Source organism: Muntiacus reevesi, chromosome 6 (assembly GCF_963930625.1).
Source record: "Muntiacus reevesi chromosome 6, mMunRee1.1, whole genome shotgun sequence".
NCBI lineage: Eukaryota > Metazoa > Chordata > Mammalia > Artiodactyla > Cervidae > Muntiacus > Muntiacus reevesi.
Genome location: NC_089254.1, coordinates 99889815 through 99911172, shown reverse-complemented (window position 1 = coordinate 99911172; position 21358 = coordinate 99889815). Strand labels below are relative to the sequence as shown.

At 42.3% G+C, this 21358-nt stretch overlaps 1 protein-coding gene across 1 annotated transcript in view; it reads right to left on the bottom strand.

Moving 5' to 3' along the window:
* Positions 1-21358, bottom strand: part of LOC136170352 (probable maltase-glucoamylase 2) — a 100317-nt gene that overhangs the window by 36137 nt on the left and 42822 nt on the right. The window contains exons 23-35 of the mRNA XM_065938505.1: positions 18866-19033; positions 17359-17514; positions 15929-16066; positions 15785-15874; positions 13094-13248; positions 11780-11948; positions 11132-11228; positions 10557-10669; positions 9972-10097; positions 7992-8120; positions 6222-6329; positions 1896-1958; positions 942-1076 (exon numbers count right to left, since the gene is read on the bottom strand). Of these exons, the coding sequence (XP_065794577.1) occupies positions 942-1076; positions 1896-1958; positions 6222-6329; positions 7992-8120; positions 9972-10097; positions 10557-10669; positions 11132-11228; positions 11780-11948; positions 13094-13248; positions 15785-15874; positions 15929-16066; positions 17359-17514; positions 18866-19033 (1647 nt within the window). The remainder of the gene's footprint in view (positions 1-941; positions 1077-1895; positions 1959-6221; positions 6330-7991; positions 8121-9971; positions 10098-10556; positions 10670-11131; positions 11229-11779; positions 11949-13093; positions 13249-15784; positions 15875-15928; positions 16067-17358; positions 17515-18865; positions 19034-21358) is intronic.

Sequence of the window (21358 nt, the reverse complement as noted above, 5' to 3'; positions counted from 1 at the left end):
GGTGATCTTAAGTAGGACATACTAAAATGCAAAGCCAGGCTGTTTGGGAGGACTCGGCTACTGGAGTTATTCAGCTACAGCTTTCTCGCAGTGGAACAAACACCACAGAGCTGTTGGGATCTGTGTTGCTCAGGGCTTCCCCCATCTCTTCACAGTTTGGGTTAATCTGTGTCCTTTCGTGCCCTGGGTCTGCCTATCCTGATGGTGGCCAGGGCAGTCCCAGGGCCGCCAGTGGGCTGAGAGGTTTGTCTCTGGGTCAATGGCAAGCTTCTTTCAGCCTGGCCCAGACTGGAGAAGCTCTTCAGAGCTGACCTGGAATATGCTTGGGAGCTCAGACCATGCACAGTGGAGGAGGAAACTGGGGTACTGACATACTTCCCACTCGTAGAGAAACACCAATAGAGGAGCCTTTGAATGTGTGTCCCAGAGACATCTCAGGAAGCCCTGCTCTTAAGCCCAACCACCAACAACAGCAAGCATCAGAATGGACCTTTGAAGCTGGAGTTTTCCCAGCCCTGTGATGATGCCAGTTGCCTCTGATCCATGCCTTGCCCACCCCTGGCCCTGCCCTGTATCACAGGATGGGCTCTTGGGCTCCTTTAGCACTGGCCTCTGTGTAGGTCTGGCCAATGGGAAGCTCTGGCAAGAGGTTAGAGTGTGGGAGCTAAGAGAAGTCAGACATGTGTCCCTCTTTCTTCTTCAAGCAGCGACTTGAGTGGTGGCTCATCGCCTTCAGGGACCCCAACTTCCACTAGGCAGTATGTCCCTGGGCAGACGTACGATTCTCTCTGCTCTTCCCGGTGTTCCCAGCACCTTAGCTCTATAATAGCATCCCTCTCGTCCACTCCCCCACCCTAGCTTGCTGCTTTGGTAGGTTCCGAGTTATCTTCCTGTGTTTCGACTGCTAATGTTTTCAAAGAAAGGCATAAAAGATGACTTACAATCCACAATCCATCAAACTTCAAGCTCTTCTCTGGCTCTCGAGGGTTGCTGTAGAGCTCTTCTATTTCCCTCTTCCACCAGGCAGCCGTGCTATTCCGCAAGAAGTCAGGAAAAGCAACGTGGGCTTTGTACAGCTGTAAGGAGGACACATGCTCTTATGTGGGGTCTCAGCTCTTCTGTGGGGGGACGGGGGTGCGCGAGGACCGGGAAGGGGAGACAAGCAGGGATTTGTGCAAGGCTCTGCCCACTCGGTGTGTGCCCTAACTTCACATCAGTGGCTGCAGCCGCAGCTTACTGCGGACACACACACACCGGGGAAGGTGACTCCATACTCTCCTTTCCTAGAAGGTTAGGTAGTCTTTAAGTCCCATTTTAAACATGGGATTCACTTTATGATTAGGCATGTCATCATATAAACAGGAAAACTAACCATCAGTGTCTAAATAGTCAAACTTCAGAGCGCAAGTGCTTTTCCCCCACTGGCCAAATCAAGGAGATCAGTCATGTAGGGAAACGTGAGCTGCAGTGTGGGTGGGATGCTGGGTGCTCGAGACTGATGTGGCATCAAGTGCTGAGTCAAGGCCACCGCTCGTTTCAACTGGCCAGCACTTCCTTCTATATGTAGATGATTCAAATTAAAACCCAATCTGTTCATAACCCCTCCAGTGAAAAGATTCCAGACTTTCCTTCATTATTTTTAACCAACATTAAATTCAAACAAAATACAACCCATTGAAGATGCACAGGTAAAGGTATTTCATATATAATTTCCTTCTATACAATTCCAGTTTAGCTGCCTGTTGGGTTTTCCATTTGCAGAAAATTTTGCTTCCAGAAAACTACTTGTTGACAAGTACACTCAACTCAGAGCTACTTAACCAAACCTCAGGGTAAAACTCTTAAGTATCCAGATGTTTAGAAGCATGTAGACAAAAATCTGTGTGTCACTGTACCTTAACCTGAGTTTCGTGATCAAGGGACCCATTCACATTCACGTTGGGCAGATCTGGCCAAACCTAGAAAAAGAAAAAGAAAAATTAAAACCTTTAAAAGGCATTGCACACAAACCATGAGATGTTTCACATGTTAGACTCTAATGACATGCATCTCCATATAATTCCAGGGGATATTTGCCATTAATTAAATTGCAAAGTCTGAATATATGGAATTTTGTTAGGTGAAAATAGGTTGGGATCTCTTGATTCATTCCATCAGTTTTCAAAATTTTACTTTTGAATGTTATTAACTAAATCCCTTCTAAGCACATCCTCTGTACAATCACTTGGCAAATGATGATTTTTTCACCGACCTGCCTATCACAGACTTGTAACAAATTTCCTCTTATAAAAAATACATATTAAGCGTGACTCTAAAGGAATAAGATTGATTTCTGTTCACAACCCATACACTTAACCTCAATGCTTTTAAGCAGTATCACAACTTACCAAGTATACACAGCATTAAAAAATTCATAGTATCAACCAATTTCATCTATAATCAGAAGGACATTAACTGTATACATTTTGGACTTCCTTGGTGGTTCAGACGGTAAAGCGTCTGCCTACAATTCGGGAGACCCGGGTTCAGTCACTGGGTTGGGAAGATCTCCTGGAGAAGGAAATGGCAACTCACTCCAGTATTCTTGCCTGAAAAACCCCATGGACAGAGGAACCTGATGGGTTATAGTTCATGGGGTCACAAAGAGTCAGACACGACTGAGTGACTTCACTTTCACTTTTCAACTACATACATTGATTCATTCATTCAACAAATACTGAACATTTACTATATGCCAGGCTCACTTCTATAATCTGTATCTGCTGAGCCTTAAGTAAGAAACAGTCCTTGTTTTCTCCAAGTTCACAGATGGAACATAAGCGAGTTGCAATATACAAAAGGGAGAACAAAGCTGGTCTTTGGATGCTCTCTAAGAGTGAATATTTAAGTTGGCCTTGAAGTGCAGGTATTATTTGGGTAAGTTGGGAAGGAAACATTCAAAGGCACTTAAACAGGCCATTCAATTCAGTTCATTCGTTCAGTCGTGTCCGACTCTTTGCGATCCCATGAACTGCAGTACACCCAGCTCCCCTGTCCATCACCAACTCCCGGAGTTTACCCAAAACCATGTTCATTGAGTTGGTGATGCCATCCAACCATCTCATCCTCTGTCATCCCCTTCTCCTCCTGCCCCCAAACCTTTCCAGCATTAGGGTATTTGCAAATGAGACAGCTCTTCGCATTAGGTGGCCAAAGTATTGGAGTTTCAGCTTCAACATCAGTCCTTCCAATGAACACCTAGGACTGATCTCCTTTAGGATGGACTGGTTGGATCTCCTTGCAGTCCAAGGGACTCTCAAGAGTCTTCTCCAACACCACAGTTCAAAAGCATCAATTCTTCAGTGCTCAGCTTTCTTTATAGTCCAACTCTCACATCCAAACATGACCACTGGAAAAACCATAGTCTTGACTAGATGGACCTTTGTGGACAAAGTAATGTCTCTGCTTTTTAATATGCTGTCCAGGTTGGTCATAACTTTCCTTCAAAGGAGTAAGTGTCTTTTAGTTTCATGGCTGCAATCACTATCTGCAGTGATTTTGGAGCCCCCCAAAATAAAGTGAGCCACTATTTCCACTGTTTCCCCATCTATTTGCCATGAAGTGATGGGACCAGATGCCATGATCTTATTTTTCTGAATGTTGAGCTTTAAGTCAACTTTTTCACTCTCCTCTTTCACTTTCATCAAGAGGCTCTTTAGTTCCTCTTCGCTTTCTGCCATAAAGGTGGTATCATCTGCATATCTGAGGTTATTGATATTTCTCCAAGCAATCTTGATTCCAGCTTGTGCTTCTTCCAGCCCAGCGTTTCTCATGATGTACTCTGCATATAAGTTAAATAAGCAGGGTGACAATATACAGCCTTGACGTACTCCTTTTCCTATTTGGAACCAGTGTGTTGTTCCATGTCCAGTTCTAACTGTTGCTTCCTGACTTGTATACAGGTTTCTCAAGAGGCAGATCAGGTGGTCTGGTATTCCCATCTCCTTCAGAATTTTCCACAGTTTATTGTGATCCACACAGTCAAAGGCTTTGGCATAGTCAATAAAGTAGAAATAGATATTTTTCTGGAATTCTTTTTTTTTTTTTTAATGACCCAGCAGATGTTGGCAATTTGATTTATTGTTCCTCTGCCTTTTCTAAAACCAGCTTGAACAGGGCATTAATCCAGAGCAAGAGTGTTGCAGCAAAACATAAACAAGTGAGGAGCCTTTGGCACATACCAGCCAAATAGGCCTACAGTTGTTTTGGTTATTCTTTAGCTGTTACTACTAACAGACTCTTGAGAAACCTGTATACAGGGCAGGAAGCAGCAGTTAGAACTGGACATGGAACAACAGACTGGTTCCAAATAGGAAAAGGAGTACGTCAAGGCTGTATATTGTCACCCTGCTTATTTAACTTACATGCAGAATGCATCATGAGAAACGCTGGGATAGATGAAGCACAAGCTGGAATCAAGATTGCTGGGAGAAATATCAGTAACCTCAGATATTCAGATGACACCACACTTATGGCAGAAAGCGAAGAAGAACTAAAGAGCCTCTTGATGAAAGTGAAAGAGGAGAGTGAAAAAGTTGGCTTAAAGCTCAACATTCAGAAAAATAAGATCATGGCATCCAGTCCCATCACTTCATGGCAAATAGATGGGGAAACAATGGAAACAGTGACAGACTTTGTTTTGGGGGGGCTCCAAAATTACTGCAGATGGTGACTGCAGCCATGAAATTAAAAGGTGCTTACTCCTTGGAAGAAAAGTTATGACCAACCTAGACAGCATATTAAAAAGCAGAGACATTATTTTGCCAACAAAGGTCCAACTAGTTAAAGCGATGGTTTTTCCAGTGGTCATGTTTGGATGTGAGAGTTGGACTATAAAGAAAGCTGAGCATTGAAGAATTGATGCTTTTGAACTGTGGTGTTGGAGAAGACTCTTGAGAATTTCTTGGACAACAAGGAGATCCAACCAGTCCATCCTAAAGGAAATCAGTCCTGAATATTCATTGGAAGGACTGATGCTGAAGCTGAAACTCCAATACTTTGGCCATCTGATGCAAAGAGCTGACTCATTGGAAAAGACCCTGATGCTGGGAAATATTGAAAGCAGGAGGAGAAGGAGACGACAGAGGATGAGATGGTTGGATGGCATCACTGACTCAATGGACATGCGTTGAGTAAACTCTGGGAGTTTGTGATGGACAGAGAGGCCTGGCGTGCTGCAGCCCATGGGGTTGCAAAGAGTTGGATACAACTGAGTGACTGAACTGAACTGAACTGAACTAAGAGACACTTGTAGCTGGACTTGTCCTTCACAAAGCTAATTGCTCTCTGACTCCATGTAGATTATATTCTATACTTGGCATTCTTCTCCTACACTCCCTGTAGCATTCTCCATTTCAGAAAGAAGGTCCTGGGTTGATAACTTCAGGAACACCAGACTTGGCTGCTGAGTTGCCTGATGCCAGCTGTGGCCATTTGAAACTTTGCAGCACGAAAAAAGATGCAAGACATTCAAGAGGATATAAAACCTCTCCCTATTCCTAAGAGAGCAAGGTACAATTATTGAATCACTGGTCCACTGTTTTTCTCTTTTGCCTGGTAAAAATAATAAAGCTACTCTTTTCTATTTCCTCCAAATGTTGTCTCTGTATTTCTATTCGGCATTGGTAGACAGGGAGCCAAGACTTTGACAACAAGATGAAACAGCATGGGATATTTACAGAGCAACCCTGGCTAAGAGCTACTGTCATCCAGAGTCAGGAAGTCCACTTAAAATCTTGTTGCTAAGAATCAAACAATGAGTATGAGGATTGACGCCACAAAAGAGAATGAAAGGAGATAAGAGGAGATTAATTCATAGCATTCAGTGATTTAGTTAGATACTGATTAAGCATCCTGGGTCAAAGATGAGAGCAGGTGACTGAGAGACAGATTTCAAAGTCCTTTTCAAAGGGATTCTTTATCTTTGTTAAATGACCAGTTGGCATATATAAGGGGTGGGTCATTGGAATACTTCCAGACAATAAAACAAGGCTCACTGATATTTTAGAGGATTAGACCTGAAACCTTAGCCTTATTAATGTTTATTGAGCTAATCAGTATCAGACAGATTTCTACTCATTCATAATTTATAAATTACCCAATATATTTTGCCAAGAGTTATTGCATCTCTTTTAATCAATTGTGACACTGATTAACTACAGGCACCTTATCCAAAATCTTACCTTTCCCCAGACAATATCGCTGTTGTCTGGCCATTTGATGAACACATCACTTTCCTTCCCTCTGGTGAATGTGAGATACTGGGTCTCATTGCCAGAAATGGCTGGGTCCTGCAATGAAAGGGTGAAAACAGCAGACATGAGAAAAACATCACCAAGAAATCTCTTCTCTAAATTTTTAACAATTCACAGTGCAGAAAAAAATGGTGAGAAATAATACAACACACTGCACACACACCCCCCATGAATAATTGAGAGCTAAAAACTATATTGATGTTTCTCTGTAACATTATTTTATTTATTTTTTGACTGCAACATGTGGCATGTGGGATCTTAGTTCCCCAGCCAGGGATCAAACCCACACCCCCTGCGTTGAAGTGTGGAGTCTTAACCACTGGACCACCAGGGAAGTCCCTCTCTATAACATTCTTGAGGGAAAAAAGTATGCTTATGTTTGAAAACAATTCCTGGAGATAAACCAGGTTAATAAAACATTACTCTCAAGTGGAGAAGTCTAACTGATTATGTTTCCACAATGTAATGGCAATAGTCCTTAAGAACATGAAATTCCTTTCTTCTATTCTGTGACCGAACTTGTCTATCTCAAGTTCCCTTCCCTGTTCAATCTATCCCATACCTGACTCAACTGCTCTCTAAATAGCATCATACTTCACAACTGTCATAGAAATTGTCACTACCTATCTGAAATTATCTTTTTTTAATGTTTATTTATTGGGGGTCTCCCTCTAATAGAATAAAATCCCTGTAAGAAAAAGGACATCTTATTCTCATAGATTATAAATACATTTTTTAGAAGAGGGATTTTCAAAGACCAAGTGTTTAGTCAATACTTGAATGAATGAATGAACAAAAGTCAAAAAACATTGCTGTAATTTCTGGAGGCTAGAAGGAAGGATCATTTGTAGGTAACTACTTCTGTGTTTGATAAGATAACAGCTTCCAATGTAAAATGTGTGCTCAGTCGCTCAGTCAAGTCCAACTTTTTGTGACCCCATGGACTATATATAGCCTTCCAGGCTCCTTCGGCCCATGGAATTTCCCAGGCAAAAATACTGAAGTGAGTTGCCATTTCCTCTTCCAGGGGATCTTCGTGATCCAGGGATCGAATCATTGCCTCTTGTCTCCTGCATTGGCAGGCAGATTCTTTATCACTGTACCACCTGGTAAGCCCCCAATGTGAAATAATAAACTGATATTCTGGATCTTAAATCAGTTGTTTGTGAATTTAATTTAGAAGAAATAAGTCCCTTAAACCTCACCATTGTTGAGTACTGGTGATGGTAACTTAAGAGGTTTTTGAGCCCCTAAGGGAAAAATGAGATTAGGATACAGCTATTTTCTCCAAGCCATAGCCTGAAACAGTGAGACACACTCTCTCTCTTCTTTACTGTTTTTTTTTTTTTGGGGGGGGGGGGAGGCTATATCTAGTGTTACACGCTCTATTGTATTGTTGGCTATTATCTAGTATTTCAGGTTTCTAACTCTACCGAAAGAATGTAATAATAAATTACCTCCCAATAACGCAGTTATGAAAAATAAATATTACAATCCATCATCTTTTAAAGGCCATTTTCATTCATTCTTCCTTTGTGTATTTGCTTTTTAATACTTTTTTTAAAAAATTATAGATTCATAAGTAGTTACAAAAAATGTTCAGGGAGGCCTTCTGTATTTTTCATCCAGTTTCCCTCAATGGTACTAGTTTTGAACTATAGAAGCAGAAAACAGGATCTAGTCTTTCTAAACACCTACCAGAACGAGAACAAATCTCGTGCCGTTTTTCTTCATTTGCTCAATCAGGAGACCAAGATTTTGAAAGCTGGGGCTGAGGGTGAAGTCCAGCTTCCGGTCCATGTAGTCCATGTCTACATGCTGGACATCCTGTGGATGCAATCAAGCAGGATACCTGAGTCCCTGCAGCAGGAGCTCCTCGGGGCACTTGAGCTGCTCAGCCAGGCTCCGGTCCTACTGCCTGCAGACTCCAGACCAGACCTCCCTGAGCTTCTTATCTGTTACTCTCCTAGACTGACTTCTCAATTCTGCTGATTGAAATTGCTTTTTGATCCCTACATCCAGCTCACCGTTCCCATTCTTTCTCTTTCTGCTCCTCCAACTGTATTTCCTCCCTTTCCTTCCCTCAATTTATGTCTTTTCCATTCTTCAGATCTGAAGCCCAATGAGCCTATTAAACAAAATGCTGGTTGAATGTTCAAGGGTAGAAAGCCATACTTGCCTGAGAAACAAAAGATTGTATATCTGTGTCTTTTCCCCCCTCCAGTAAAACTGACTGAATTTATTCACATTTGCTGCTACTGCTGCTAAGTCGCTTCAGTCGTGTCCGACTCTGGGCGACCCCATAGACAGCAGCCCACCAGGCTCCCCCGTCCCTGGGATTCTCCAGGCAAGAACACTGGAGTGGGTTGCCATTTCCTTCTCCAATGCCTAAAAGTGAAAAGTGAAAGTGAAGTCGCTCAGTCGTGTCCGACTCTTCGAAACCCCAAGGACTGCAGCCTACCAGGTTTCTCCGTCTATGGGATTTTCCAGGCAAGAGTACTGGAGTGGGTTGCCATTGCCTTCTCCTATTCACATTTAGAACTACATTATTTTATAGTTTTCTAGAATATATTTATTCCTGCCACTCTCATTTGACTGGCTGAGCCTTGGAGTGAGAACCTTGTCTTCCCTCTTCTCTATAAAGCACCAACTCAGGTTTCTGCACATGAAATTCACTTAATCCTTGATTGTTGAATAATGACATCAAGTGGTTAATATTCAGTTTCTGGTGGGGAGACGATGATTCTTTCTAGCCTGAAAGTGATAATCACCTGAATTGCCTTAAGACTTTAAGTAAAAGTTGTTCGAGGGAGGAGAGATTTGTTCATAAGCCAAAACTCAGAAAGAATGAATCAACACATTATTAACATTAATTGTCTCTGTGAGGTAAACCCATGGATTTTTTAAATCTTTTAATTTTCCTATCTTTTCTAATTTATGTTTAATAAGTATCTAGAATAGCAGTCTATAAAAAGAAAAATTAAGCCTGGATGAATGTTTCAAATTATCTTTGATGAGAATATCGTATGCTTTATTTTATTCTCAGCTGTCAATCATTAATTGTCCTCCAAAACCTCAGGAGGTGAATTGAGAGCAAAACAACTGCGTGATGAGAAACTGATCATTACAGGAGGATAAAGAGCATGCTATTTATGGAGTTCTGCCTGTTGACAGCAAATGACTGCACTTCTAGGGCTTTATCTAGGGGATAGGTTGTTGTAGGATATGCCTATGTGTATGTTTAAGAAAAAGTGAAGGCTTACTATTAACTGGTTTCATTCATATTGTACTTTTATATCCACCCTCCCCAAGAATAGCCACAGTTCAGTTTCCTAAAATGCTCATAATCTTGAGATGATTTTCAGGTCCTAAAAGTCATGTCTCAAAGTCCGGCCACGGCTACTGCAGGATATTCCTGGCAAGAGGCAGGAACAGTATCCCCCAAGCATCCCTCAAACTGCTGAAGGATTTATGCAACTCTCAGTTTGCAACCCTTGATTTTAAAGGGTTGCCTGAAATAAACTTAAAAGGTAATGTTTTCTAGATCCACAGCTACATTTTCTTCATGCTGAAGTAGTCATCACTACTTGAATGAATTTCTATGAAGATTTTCCAATCTATACTTAGCCACAAATTCCCACCACTAATTAAACCACAGACTGAATGAGGGTATCATACGTAGGGAATCTGAGCAGCCATCATTGCATCATACAAACTGGAGATTTCATAATCATCCTGGTATCCATAGCGACTCAGCTGGAATCCCAAGGCCCAGTAGGGAATCATTGCTGGCCGACCAATCAACTAAAATAAAAAAGAAAAATAGATTCAAGTAAATTTCTTTGGGAAGAAAAGATGATTGACTTTTACTTGAAGCAACTTGAGCTCTTTTGTGAAGCTGTCTCATCTAAGAGGCTTCACTCAAGAAAAATAAGAAAGTCAAATAAATATGGATTAACTATAGAGATACAGAATGATAGAAAGTCTCTCTATAAACAGTAACCACTCTAGGAAACCTGAGAACTCAGTGATTATCACTGATTTGAAATTCTCAGGAAGGCAAATAGTTAAGAGAAGTATGGGATATCAATATGCCTCTTGAGCCCCTAAACACTAACTCCTGACTTTCAGAAAAGACAGCAATAATGTAGTAGGGACATCTAAGGGCCTTAAGGGGGGAAAAATGGCCTTTCTCAGTGCTAAGAACAAGGCAATACCCAGCAAACATTGGATGACATATTGATGGGTAGAATGACTTCCAACCTCAGTGTATTGCTGAGTTACAAGCTCAGGGGTTGGCCCCAAAACCATATAAAAGTCCAAAATGCCTCCTGTGGTGCGGTATGTCAGGGCAGGAGTAGGCTGGAATGTCACATCTGTTTAAAAAAAAAAAAAGAAGGTGAGGAGTATTCTTGGAACTATAAATCTCCCAGCCAGGGAATCTGCCCTAAATTTCGCTATTTTCACTTTCTTACGTTCTTATTTTAATGACCACCTCCTCTAATAAGCCATTTCCCATAAAGTAGAATCAGAGAGGGATATTCAGGTACCTCAAACATAATCTCAGCCTCAACATCTTACATCACTTTGTGAAAAAGAGCTAAAGTGTACAGTAAAATAGGATCATACAAGATAGGCTCTGTGTTTAGTGAAAATTGTACCCCTTATACCTGGCCTAGTGCTCTTAGTAAAACTTGAATAAATGAATGAATGGTAGGTGAGTTTATCTGTTTCATTTGCCTTGCCCTTGACTTTCCTTATTTCTGTTGATGTTCCAGATCGCCGAAAGCGGTCCCAGATGTTTCTGGTGGTACCCAGGGATTGTGTGTCTGTCTTACCCATGGCATTGCTATTCAGCAGAAGCACTCCGTGCGCACTGCCATCCTCCTCCAGGGCCATGTAGTAGGGGTGGACACCATAGGAGTTCTTCTTATACTAGGAGGGTTGTGGGACGAGCAGGAGGGTAATCAAGAAGAGAAAATCCAAGAAACCATTTTCACAGCATAACCCAAACAGCAAACTCCTGTGCAGTATTGCAGGTTCAGTACAATGTCATGTCTCTCGTGAAGACTTCCTTGACCCTTCCTTCCATCCCAGGTGAAAACCTAAGTGCCCTCTCCCCCTATGCCTTCCTTGTTTATTACTATACAAATCTATTGCAGCACTGGTTACACCACATTACCATTATTTCTGCCTCACTCTCTTTCTCTCTTTTACTAGTTTATAAGCATCTGGAGAAAAAGGCAGTGTTTTAATAAGACACTGTCTCATTCTATGTGTGCCCGACATGTAGAACATATTAAATAAGAGTTTATGAAATAAATAAAATCCATAGTCCACAGGAAATATATATATAAATAGGTAGTTTAGGGACAGAAAGGAAGGAGAACCTTAAATATGGTGTATTTCATCTGAGAGCAGAATATACAGGGATTAAACTAAATTTACATAGAGTAAAAATATTGATGATTTTGGTCTGTGCTTACCGCGGGTGGCTCATCTCGGGCAAACATCCCCCAAGTGTGCCAGCTTATGTTTCTTCTGAAAGCTGTGTGCTCAGTTTCCCCAAAGCCATAGAGGTACTCAGAGGGGAGGCGTGTGGAGATGGAAAGGAACATGTCCCTGAAGGTGAAGCCAGGGAGCTGAGAGTCCCAACTGCAACACGAGAGCAGACCTTGGTTCAGAGCTGGGCATAGGCCAGCGCAAACATGGGCTCCATGGGGATCAATTCCGAAGCCTCCTGAGTGGCTGAATATCTGAATCCATGCTCAAATACTGTGAGATGACCCCGGTCATAACAATGGCCGTAACTCACTGCCAAGGGTCCGTGCTGGCATCTTTATTTGTTATCTGTCTTCTGCAATGCTGAGAATTCCTTTACTGGGTCCTGGGTTCCTGGACCACAAGGACCACATCACCCTCATCTCTGTATTTCTACGTCTCCTTGCCCAACATATCAGCTTGAATAAATGCATGAATGAATGGATAAGATAGAAGCACATTTTTCTGTGGAAAATGTGATACTCTTAGAATGGTTTTCTGGATTGGCCAAAGAACTTCTTACCAAAGAAGGGAACAGACAGAAAGTCAGACATACAGTCAGAGAGAGCTGACAGCACACATGTGCACCCAGGTCATGATTTCTACATGGATGGGGAACCTCAGCCCCAAGCAAAATCCAGACCTTCACTCCAGTCCACTCAGCAGCAGGACAAGGGATGAGAGATGACAGCTCCTTTCATGCTTACCACTGTGAAGAGGCTTTGAGTTTCGAATGTCAATAGAAGCAAAGACTGTAAGAAGCCACTTTGCCCTCCTCAGTAAACTTTGTCCTTCTCTCCTGACTCTTCTGTTATTATTTCTTTTTTTTTTTTTATTAGTTGGAGGCTAATTACTTCACAACATTTCAGTGGGTTTTGTCATACATTGACATGAATCAGCCATGGATGTTATTATTTCTTAATGAGAGTATATAGAACTGATTTCTATCACGGGTTATGTCATACTTATTAAATAGAGTTTCCTGTCCTACTTAACAGGAACAAAGAATAGAACATGTATTTTCCTTTCTCTAAAAACAAACACCACTTAATTAGCTTTCGTAAACCTTTGGTTGATTTATTTTTCCTGTTAAGGACTAATGGAAAATTAAATCCTTATTGAAGTAGGGGAAATAGATACATTCTTCATTGAACATATTGACATAGAGTCTCTAAAATTAATATTTCACTTGCATTCATGAGAGCCACTATAATTAGATCTAGAACCACTCTAATTAGAACCAAATAAAGAGTGCTTACATCACAGTTCTGGAGCTTTTTCTTCGAATCTGGATCCCAAAAGGATTGTTCTGAATCTTGACTTCATACAGACGGTTTTCAGGGGAGCCCACTGGAGACGAAGGGGTGTTCAGAGGCACTGGGACCTCGTACCTTTTATTAGTGGGATCATAGATCTGCCAAGAAGAGAGAAGGAAGCTTCTTCATGGAATCTCAGGCCTACAATTCCTTGTGCCAGCTTATATCAAATACAATTCAGTTTCCATATTTTCTGGCTGGTCTGAACATAACAGGAGGCATCAAATATCCTGAAACAAACACGTGTGAGGCCTACCCACCTACTGTGCCCAATATGGAGCCTGAACTCCAAAAATGCCTCAATATGACCTATTCAAAGTCAGCAAGGACACTTCTAAAAACTTTGTGATATAAGGGTATAGAATCTCATGGATAGAATGTATGTATGTGTGTGTGTTTATGAGGGTGTGGTATGGGAACATGCATGTGTATACAGTACCTTATGTGTGAGCATGGAAGTATATGTTAGAAGTTAGAGAATTGAATTTATTTATGGACACTGAGGTCGTCTTACTGGTGGAACTTCCAGATGTTGTACAGTTTTTCCATCCCTAAGATGGCTCTCTTATACCCACTGCTTGTTCCTATTCACCTGACAGGTATGATGTGTGGGAAAAATGAGAGAAGGGAAGAGTGTCGTTGGAGGCCCTGGAGTACTGCCAGGATGAGCAAGCATCCTCTTCCTTATCATACTATTAGCCAACTTTTTACACTTCAGACAAGTCTCTTTTCTTGATAGGTAAGAAGTGGATTTATTTAGAGAGAAACACACTTCACAGACAGAGTGTGGGCCAGCTCTGAAGGCAAGAACCACTTCAAAATATGGCATGGTTAGTTTTTATGGGTTGGGTAATTTCATAGGCTAATGAATGGGAGGAATTATTCCAACTATTTCAGGAGATGGGCAGGGATTTCCATGAATTGAGCCACTGCCCACTTTTCAGCCCTTTAGAGTCAGCCTCAGAATTGTCATGGTGCCTGTGGGCGTGTCATTTGGCTTTACACTGATCCTTTATTGAGGATCAAGAGGCTCAAAGTCTAGTGGAAATTGACTTGTCCGCCATTTTGGACCCATTTGGATCTAATCAGTTTATGTCCTTTCCTCAGGTTTTATTATTCTCTCGTGCCCTGTCCCCTTCCCTCCTGTTTCAGACAAGTGTTCTCTAAAGCTTTACTTCTTAATATTGTGTTTGTCAGGCCAAAAGCAGCTTTCACAATGTTTCACAATGTTAAGCAGGATCACCAGGGAACTTGTTAAGACCACAGAATCTCAGCCTCACCCCAGACTTTCTGAATCTGGCTCTTCATTTTCGTAAGATCTCTGAGGTGACTCATCAAACACTAGAGTGTGAAAAGCAACATCTAGAGCTGACATATCCAAGGAGGTACCCACCACATGTGGCCATGAAGCAGGTGAATGTGCTGTCTGAATTGAGACTCCCTATGAGTACAAAATACACAGCCAATTTTGAAGACCTAGTATGGTTAAATTGTGTTTGGATCACATGGTGATATGATAATATTTTAACATATTGGTTAAATAAAATGGCACTAAAATAACTTTCATTAATTTTTTCCCAAATACGTTTTTAAAACTATGGTTATTAGAAAACACGTGGGGACTTCCCTGGTGGTCCAGGGGTTAAGAATCTGCCTTGCAATGCAGGGGATGTGGGTTCCTTCCTCGGTCATGGAGTTAAGCCCCTGTACCACAACTAGAGAGTCCATGTACTGCAAGAAAAGACCCCACGTGAGGCACTGAAGACCTGTGGTTCAGACTGCATTTCTATTAGAGCAGAGAGAAAACATGTGAGAGGCCCTTGGACTGCAAGGAGATCCAACCAGTCCATCCTAAAGGAGATCAGGCCTGAGTGTTCATTGGAAGGACTGATGCTGAAGCTGAAGCTCCAGTACTTTGGCCACCTGATGTGGAGAGCTGACTCACTGGAAAAGAGCCTGATGCTGGAAAAGATTGAGGGCGGGAGAAGAAGGGGACGATAGAGGATGAGATGGTTGGATGGCATCACCGACACAATGGACATGAGTTTAAGCAAGCTCCAGGAGTTGGGATGGACAGGGGAGCCTGGTGTGCTGCAGCCCATGGAGTTGCAAAGAGTTGGACACGACCAAGTGACTGAACTGAGTGGGTCTCCAAGGGTGGCCCCTGAAGTTACAGCATCAGCACCGCCTGGAAACTTGCTAGCAGTGCAGATCCTCGGGTTGGAAACTTTGGGGGGTCAGGCCAGCCATCTTTTAACAAGATCAGCAGGTGATTCTGATACAGGTGCAGGTGCTAAAGCTTGAGAACCACGCTAGAGAAATAACCCTGATGTCAGAGTGGGTTGTTGCCACTTAAATTACTTACCACACAGCAGACACACTTTTCTCAGGGCTAAAGAAGGACTCTTTGAGGATATTCACGACTTAGAGTACTCACTGTTAAAAGAAATTACCACCCCCAGTGATCTGAGGTTACATCCCACCCCAACTCTCTCCTAACTTTCTGATCTTCACCTCCTGGGGCCTCAGCAGCCCCACTTGTAAAATGAGGGAGTTGGATTAAAGCTGTTTCAACGTCTTCCAGCTGCATGGAGCTGTCAGCTAAGAATTCCCACCATGGAGACACAGGGTTACCTTGAACTGCAGCAGGTTCTCTGTGTGGTAGATCACACTCAGGCGGAGGAAGCCGATGGCTGCAGAGAGAGTGTCGGAGGCAGAGCTGGCCTTCGCTGCGGCTGCAGGTGGGGGTAGCTTGTCCCGTGATGATGGTGGTGGCACCGTGGCTTGTGCAGCTTCCGAGGCTGTCAGGTGGGTGAGGTCTACAGTGATGCCCGTGGGCAGGTACTGAATGTTGCTGGCAGTATAATTAGGGATGGTGTCGTAGAAACAGGTGGGCACCCCAGGAACAGTTGTGGGCTGGAACAAGAGGAGGACTTCAAAGTCAGCCTCTGACACCACGCTTCAAGACTCTAATTACAGAAGAAGGTGGTTAAACCAGACTCAGCCTCTTACTCTATGTCCATTGCTATGAGTTGAGCTATATCCCCCAAAGAGATGGTAAGTCCTAGCCCCTGGTACCTGTGAATAAGGTACCTGGTGCCTTGTTTGGAAATACGATCTTTGCAGCTGATCAAGTTGAATGAGGTCATTGGGACAGAGCTAGCCAATATGACTAGTGTCCTTACTAAAAGGGGAAACTGAGACACAGACATGCACCTGGGGAGAACATCACGTCAAGATGAAGAGGTCAGGGTGATGTTTGTATAAACCAAGGAACCCTGCAGATTGCCAGCAAACCACCAGAACCCAGGAAAGGGACACAAAGCAGATTTTCCCTCTTGGCCCCTAGAAAGCATCAACTCTGTGGACAGTTTGCTATCAGACTTCCAGCTCCCAGACGCTGAGATAACAAATGTCTGTTGTTCTAAGTCACCCAGTTTGTGGTACTTGGCTATGGCAGCCCTAGCAAATGAATACATCCATTTAAACATACACAGGGATTTCCTTCATAGTTGAGTAGCTAAGACTCCGAGCGTCCAATGCAGGGGGCCTGGGTTGGATCCCCGGTCAGAGAAATGGATCCCACATGCCTCAGCTAAAGGTCCCACATGCCACAACTAAGACCCAGCACAACCAAATAAACAAACAAAAATAAAGAAAATAACACACATACACACACACACTGGCCTCATCTAACGGTGAAGGGCCAGCAGGAGACCTATCTGGAGACTGAGTCCTAAAGCAGGGCTCTGCTCCCCATGTCCTTACTGTCCATTATTGTGATTCCGAGGAAATCACTGATTTTCTCTGGCCTTCCTTCTCTCTATTTCTCAAAGGAGAGAAACAGCATTACCTTATCTTTCTGCTTGGACTCAGCAATAGATGGGAAGGAAAATCACTTAAAATACTCAGTGCATTCCCACTGCATTATAGCCATGTTCGGGACAAAGTGGGATTTGAAATGCTGTGGTTGTAGGAAAGAGAGAGTCAGTGAGTTGGTCCTTATTCAGGTCTCTGAATGAAACACTGATCGCCTATCACATGCGACTGATAGAAACACCTCATCAGTTGCCAAAGCATCATTTGCTTCCTGAAGATGATTACAGTTTAATCTATCAACATTTGGGAAGTGTTTCCTGGGTACCCAGTTACCCATGGGACACTTTACAGCTTCCTGCTCACTGGGGCAGTCTGCTCCCGGTCCTTACCTCCCAAAGGCACCCCCGCTCCCTGCAACTCTCCTCGGGGACAGCGGGCTGCTCAGGAAAGCAGTTGAACTTCTGCAGGTCACTGACCGGAAGATCCCACTGAATGGAGAATGTTTGTCCCAGTACCAGTCCCTTGAGGTCAGTGATGTTCACCACCTGAGGAAAGAGAAAGGGCCATGATGACACACGAGACGAGGTGCAGCTGCCTGGATAACGTCCTTCTCTGATGGTCCTGTAATCAGGACTGGGGAAGCCAGCCCTTTGACCAACACCGCTTTGGAGTAGGAAATTCGTAATGCTCTTTTTTCTTCTCCTCTGGGTCTTTCAACCTCTCTGTCAGGAAAATGAATCTGACTTCCTCCAGACCTTTCTGATCTCACGGAGCCAAGGTGGGATATTGAATGGAAAGAATTTCAGTCTTGTTAAGGAACACAGATCACAGGCAGGGAGGGCATTTCAGATTCGTTGCCCCCTGGGCACAGGGCTCAGACATTTTACTAACAATGGCAGTAATGACCAGGGCTAAACTTTACTGAGTCTGTCAAGCACTGTGATAATCACTTCATATGCACTATCTCTGTGAGTCCTGTAAAGCAATCCTATGCTATGAATAATACGACTATCTCAGTTTTACAGATCACAACACTGAGGTTCAGAGAGGTTTTCTGTTTTGCTCAAGATCTCACAGCTGGGGCTCAGCAGAGCTAGGATTAGAACCCTATTCTGCCTAACCCTAAAAAGCAAGCTCTTGTCCTTTTCTATATGTGTTGTCAAAGTGGAAGGGGGCCGGGACTTCCCTGGTGGTCCAGTGGTTAGATTCTGCACTCCTAATGCAGGGGGCAAGGGTTCCATCTCCGAACTAAGATCGCGCATGCTACACTGTGTGGCCAAAAGAAAGTTTAAAAAATAAAAATAAAATTAAAAAGAGAGCTGCCCTAAGGAACAGTGAATTTCCCAGTGCTTGAAATATTAACTAATGACTGGGACTTTTCTTTTTGAATGATTATCACGTAAGGGAAAAACATTCCATAGAATAAAAGCAGATTACTCTTTGTGTTTGATTTTGATTAAATTCTCATTTTCAGCAGTGGTATAAAAATAGTTTAGAACAGGAAGGAAAAATAGCAACTGTGTCTCAAAGATAAGTCCTTAATGTAAATGGGAGAACACAGGTGTCAATATTCTCCAGAACTAGGCCAATGTATTAAATCATATTTTCTCTATCACATCTGACATTAGCACATCTACTTTTAAATAGCCCAGAGAAGAACTGCCTTTTTCAAGGGTATCAACTCCTACTGCCTGCTTCAGAGTCCCAACGCAAGCAAAGCTCCAGGGTCCGTATCGAGCACGCACAGATTTCTCCTTCTACATTCTCCCCGTGGTTCCCCAGCAAGTCAGCTGTCTCTGTGCCCACCCAGAGTCAACAGAGCAAGAATGAGCTGGCTCTCTGAAGCTCAGGTGAGGGCTGTTGACAGGGGCACCACAGCAAGGAACAATATCCCACCTTTGTTGATTCTGTGTAGACAACGTTTGAAATGGGGGTGGTAGCACCATTTAGGGAGACAGTAAAATTAGTAGGTTCCTTGTCCATTCCCAAGATTGTGATATCTGTAAATGTGAGTTTGTCGGGGTCCGTATAATTAGCATGCATAGTCGTTGCCAGTAGACAGTTCTGTGGGGAAAAGAAGTCAGTTTAGAGACCAGGTATATCTCATTCTGTTTGTGTCCAAATACCTTTCCATATCTTTCTGAGATCCCAAGAGATCCTTTACCTGTGAGGTTCTAAATGGTGCCAGGTGATCATCCCCAGGGAATTTTTCAAGTGAGACTTGTAACAGTCTTTAAGTAATCTTTTAGTAATATTATGTACTTGTTTTAGTTTACTGGTTCTTTATTGATTCTATTACTCAGAAAATATGTTGCTGACACCATGGAATTCTCAAACAGACAAGATGACACATGTACAAAAAGAGACCCACAGGCATGTGAAGATATACACATTCATACACATACAAAATAATGCCCAGATAATTATTTTTTCTTTTAATGATAATGATGATAGCTAAAATTTATGAATGTTCACTGTGTGCCAGACCTTGTGCTAAGCATTTTACGTGTATCATCTCAGACTGAGGCTCTAATAATCCCCGTTCTTCAGATGAGGAGCCTAAAGCCGAGATAATGTAGAAAACCTATCCAGGGAACCACAGTTCAAAAGTGACAAAGTTGAGCGATGACAAAGATGGTAGAACTGACGACTGAAGGAAAAAAGGGACACTTTGATGTCTAAAAAAATTAAGCATCCCACAGATACATGTCCAAATGATTTTTTACAAAAGCAGTGTAATGGAGAAAGGACAGCCTTTTCAACAGATGATGCTGGAGCCATTGGACATCCTTAGGCAAAACGCAAAATTCAACCTAAACTTCATGTCTTATATAAAAATTAACTCAAAATTGGAAGTTCCCTGGTGGTCTAGTGGTTAGGACTTGGCGCTTTCACTGTCATGGCCTGGATTCAGTCCCTAATTGGGGAACTAAAGTCCTGCAAGACCTGCAGTGTGGCCCAAAGTTTTCTTTTAAATTTAATCTAAAAAAATTAACTCAAAATAGGTAATAAATTTAAATATAAAGGGTAGAACTATAAACATTTTAGGAAAAAATGAGAGGAAGTATTGAAGAACTATAAAGAGTTCTTATACTAGACATTAAAAGCATGATCCATAAATGGAAAAAATGATAAATTAGACCTTTGAAAATTAAAAATTTTTCCTCTGAGAAAGACTGTTAAGAAGATGAAAAGAGCAGCCTACAGACTGAAAGAAAAAAAAAATTTACAAACTATGTATCCAAGAAGGGAACTCTCAACAGAAAACTAAGTTAAACAAGCCAATTAGAAAATGGGCAGAACTGGAACATTTTATCTAAGAGAGTATACAGCTGGTTAATGAAAAGACACATGAGAAGATGGTCAACATCATTAAACTGCCAGAGAAATACAAATTGAAACCACAATGAGCTATCACTGCTGCTGCTGCTAAGTCGCTTCAGTCGTCTCCGACTGTGCAACCTCAGAGGCGGCAGCCCACCAGGCTCCCCCATCCCTGGGATTCTCCAGGCAAGAACACTGGAGTGGGTTTCCATTTCCTTCTCCAATGCCTAAAAGTAAAAAGTGAAAGTGAAGTTACTCAGTTGTGTCTGACTCTTAGTGACCCCATGAACTGCAGCCTACCAGGCTACTCCATCCATGGGATTTTCCAGGCAAGAGTACTGGAGTGGGGTGCCATTGCCTTCTCTGGAGCTATCACTACACCTTTATCAAAATGGCTATTTTCTTTTTTTTTTTAATGTGACAACATCAAATGCTGGTTACAATGCAGAGAAACTGGGTGACATACATTGGTGGTAGAAATGTAAAATAGTACAGCCATTCTGAAAAAGAATTCAGCACTTTCTTATAAAACTAAATACATAGTCACATAATACCCAGCAACTGCACTCTTGAGCATTTATTCCAGACAATTGAAAACTTGTGTTCACATAAAGATCTGTTCCTCGCAGCTTTATCTGTAATATCCCATGACTGGATTATTAGTCCCAGATTCCCTTACTTAAGTGCATAGTTAAACATATCTTGGAATGCTGCTCAGCAATAAAAATGAACTGACTTTTGACATGGGAAAGCTTGGATGGATTTTGAGGAAATTATGTTGCATTGAAAAAGCCACTCGCCAAGGCTTCATGCTGTATGATTACATTTACATAACATTTTTGAAAGGACAAAATTATAGAAATAGAGAGCAAATTTGTGGTTTCCAAGAACTAAGGATGAGGTTGAGGCTTGGGGCAGGTGGAGACAAGTAGATTGGACAACAGGAGAGATCCTCCTGGCCATGGAAATATTCTGCATCTTGATAGAGAGAGGGTAACAGGCATGAAGGCTGGGGGTCTCCAAACGGAGGAAATAGGTTGCAAGTGTCAGACGTTTTTTTTTTTG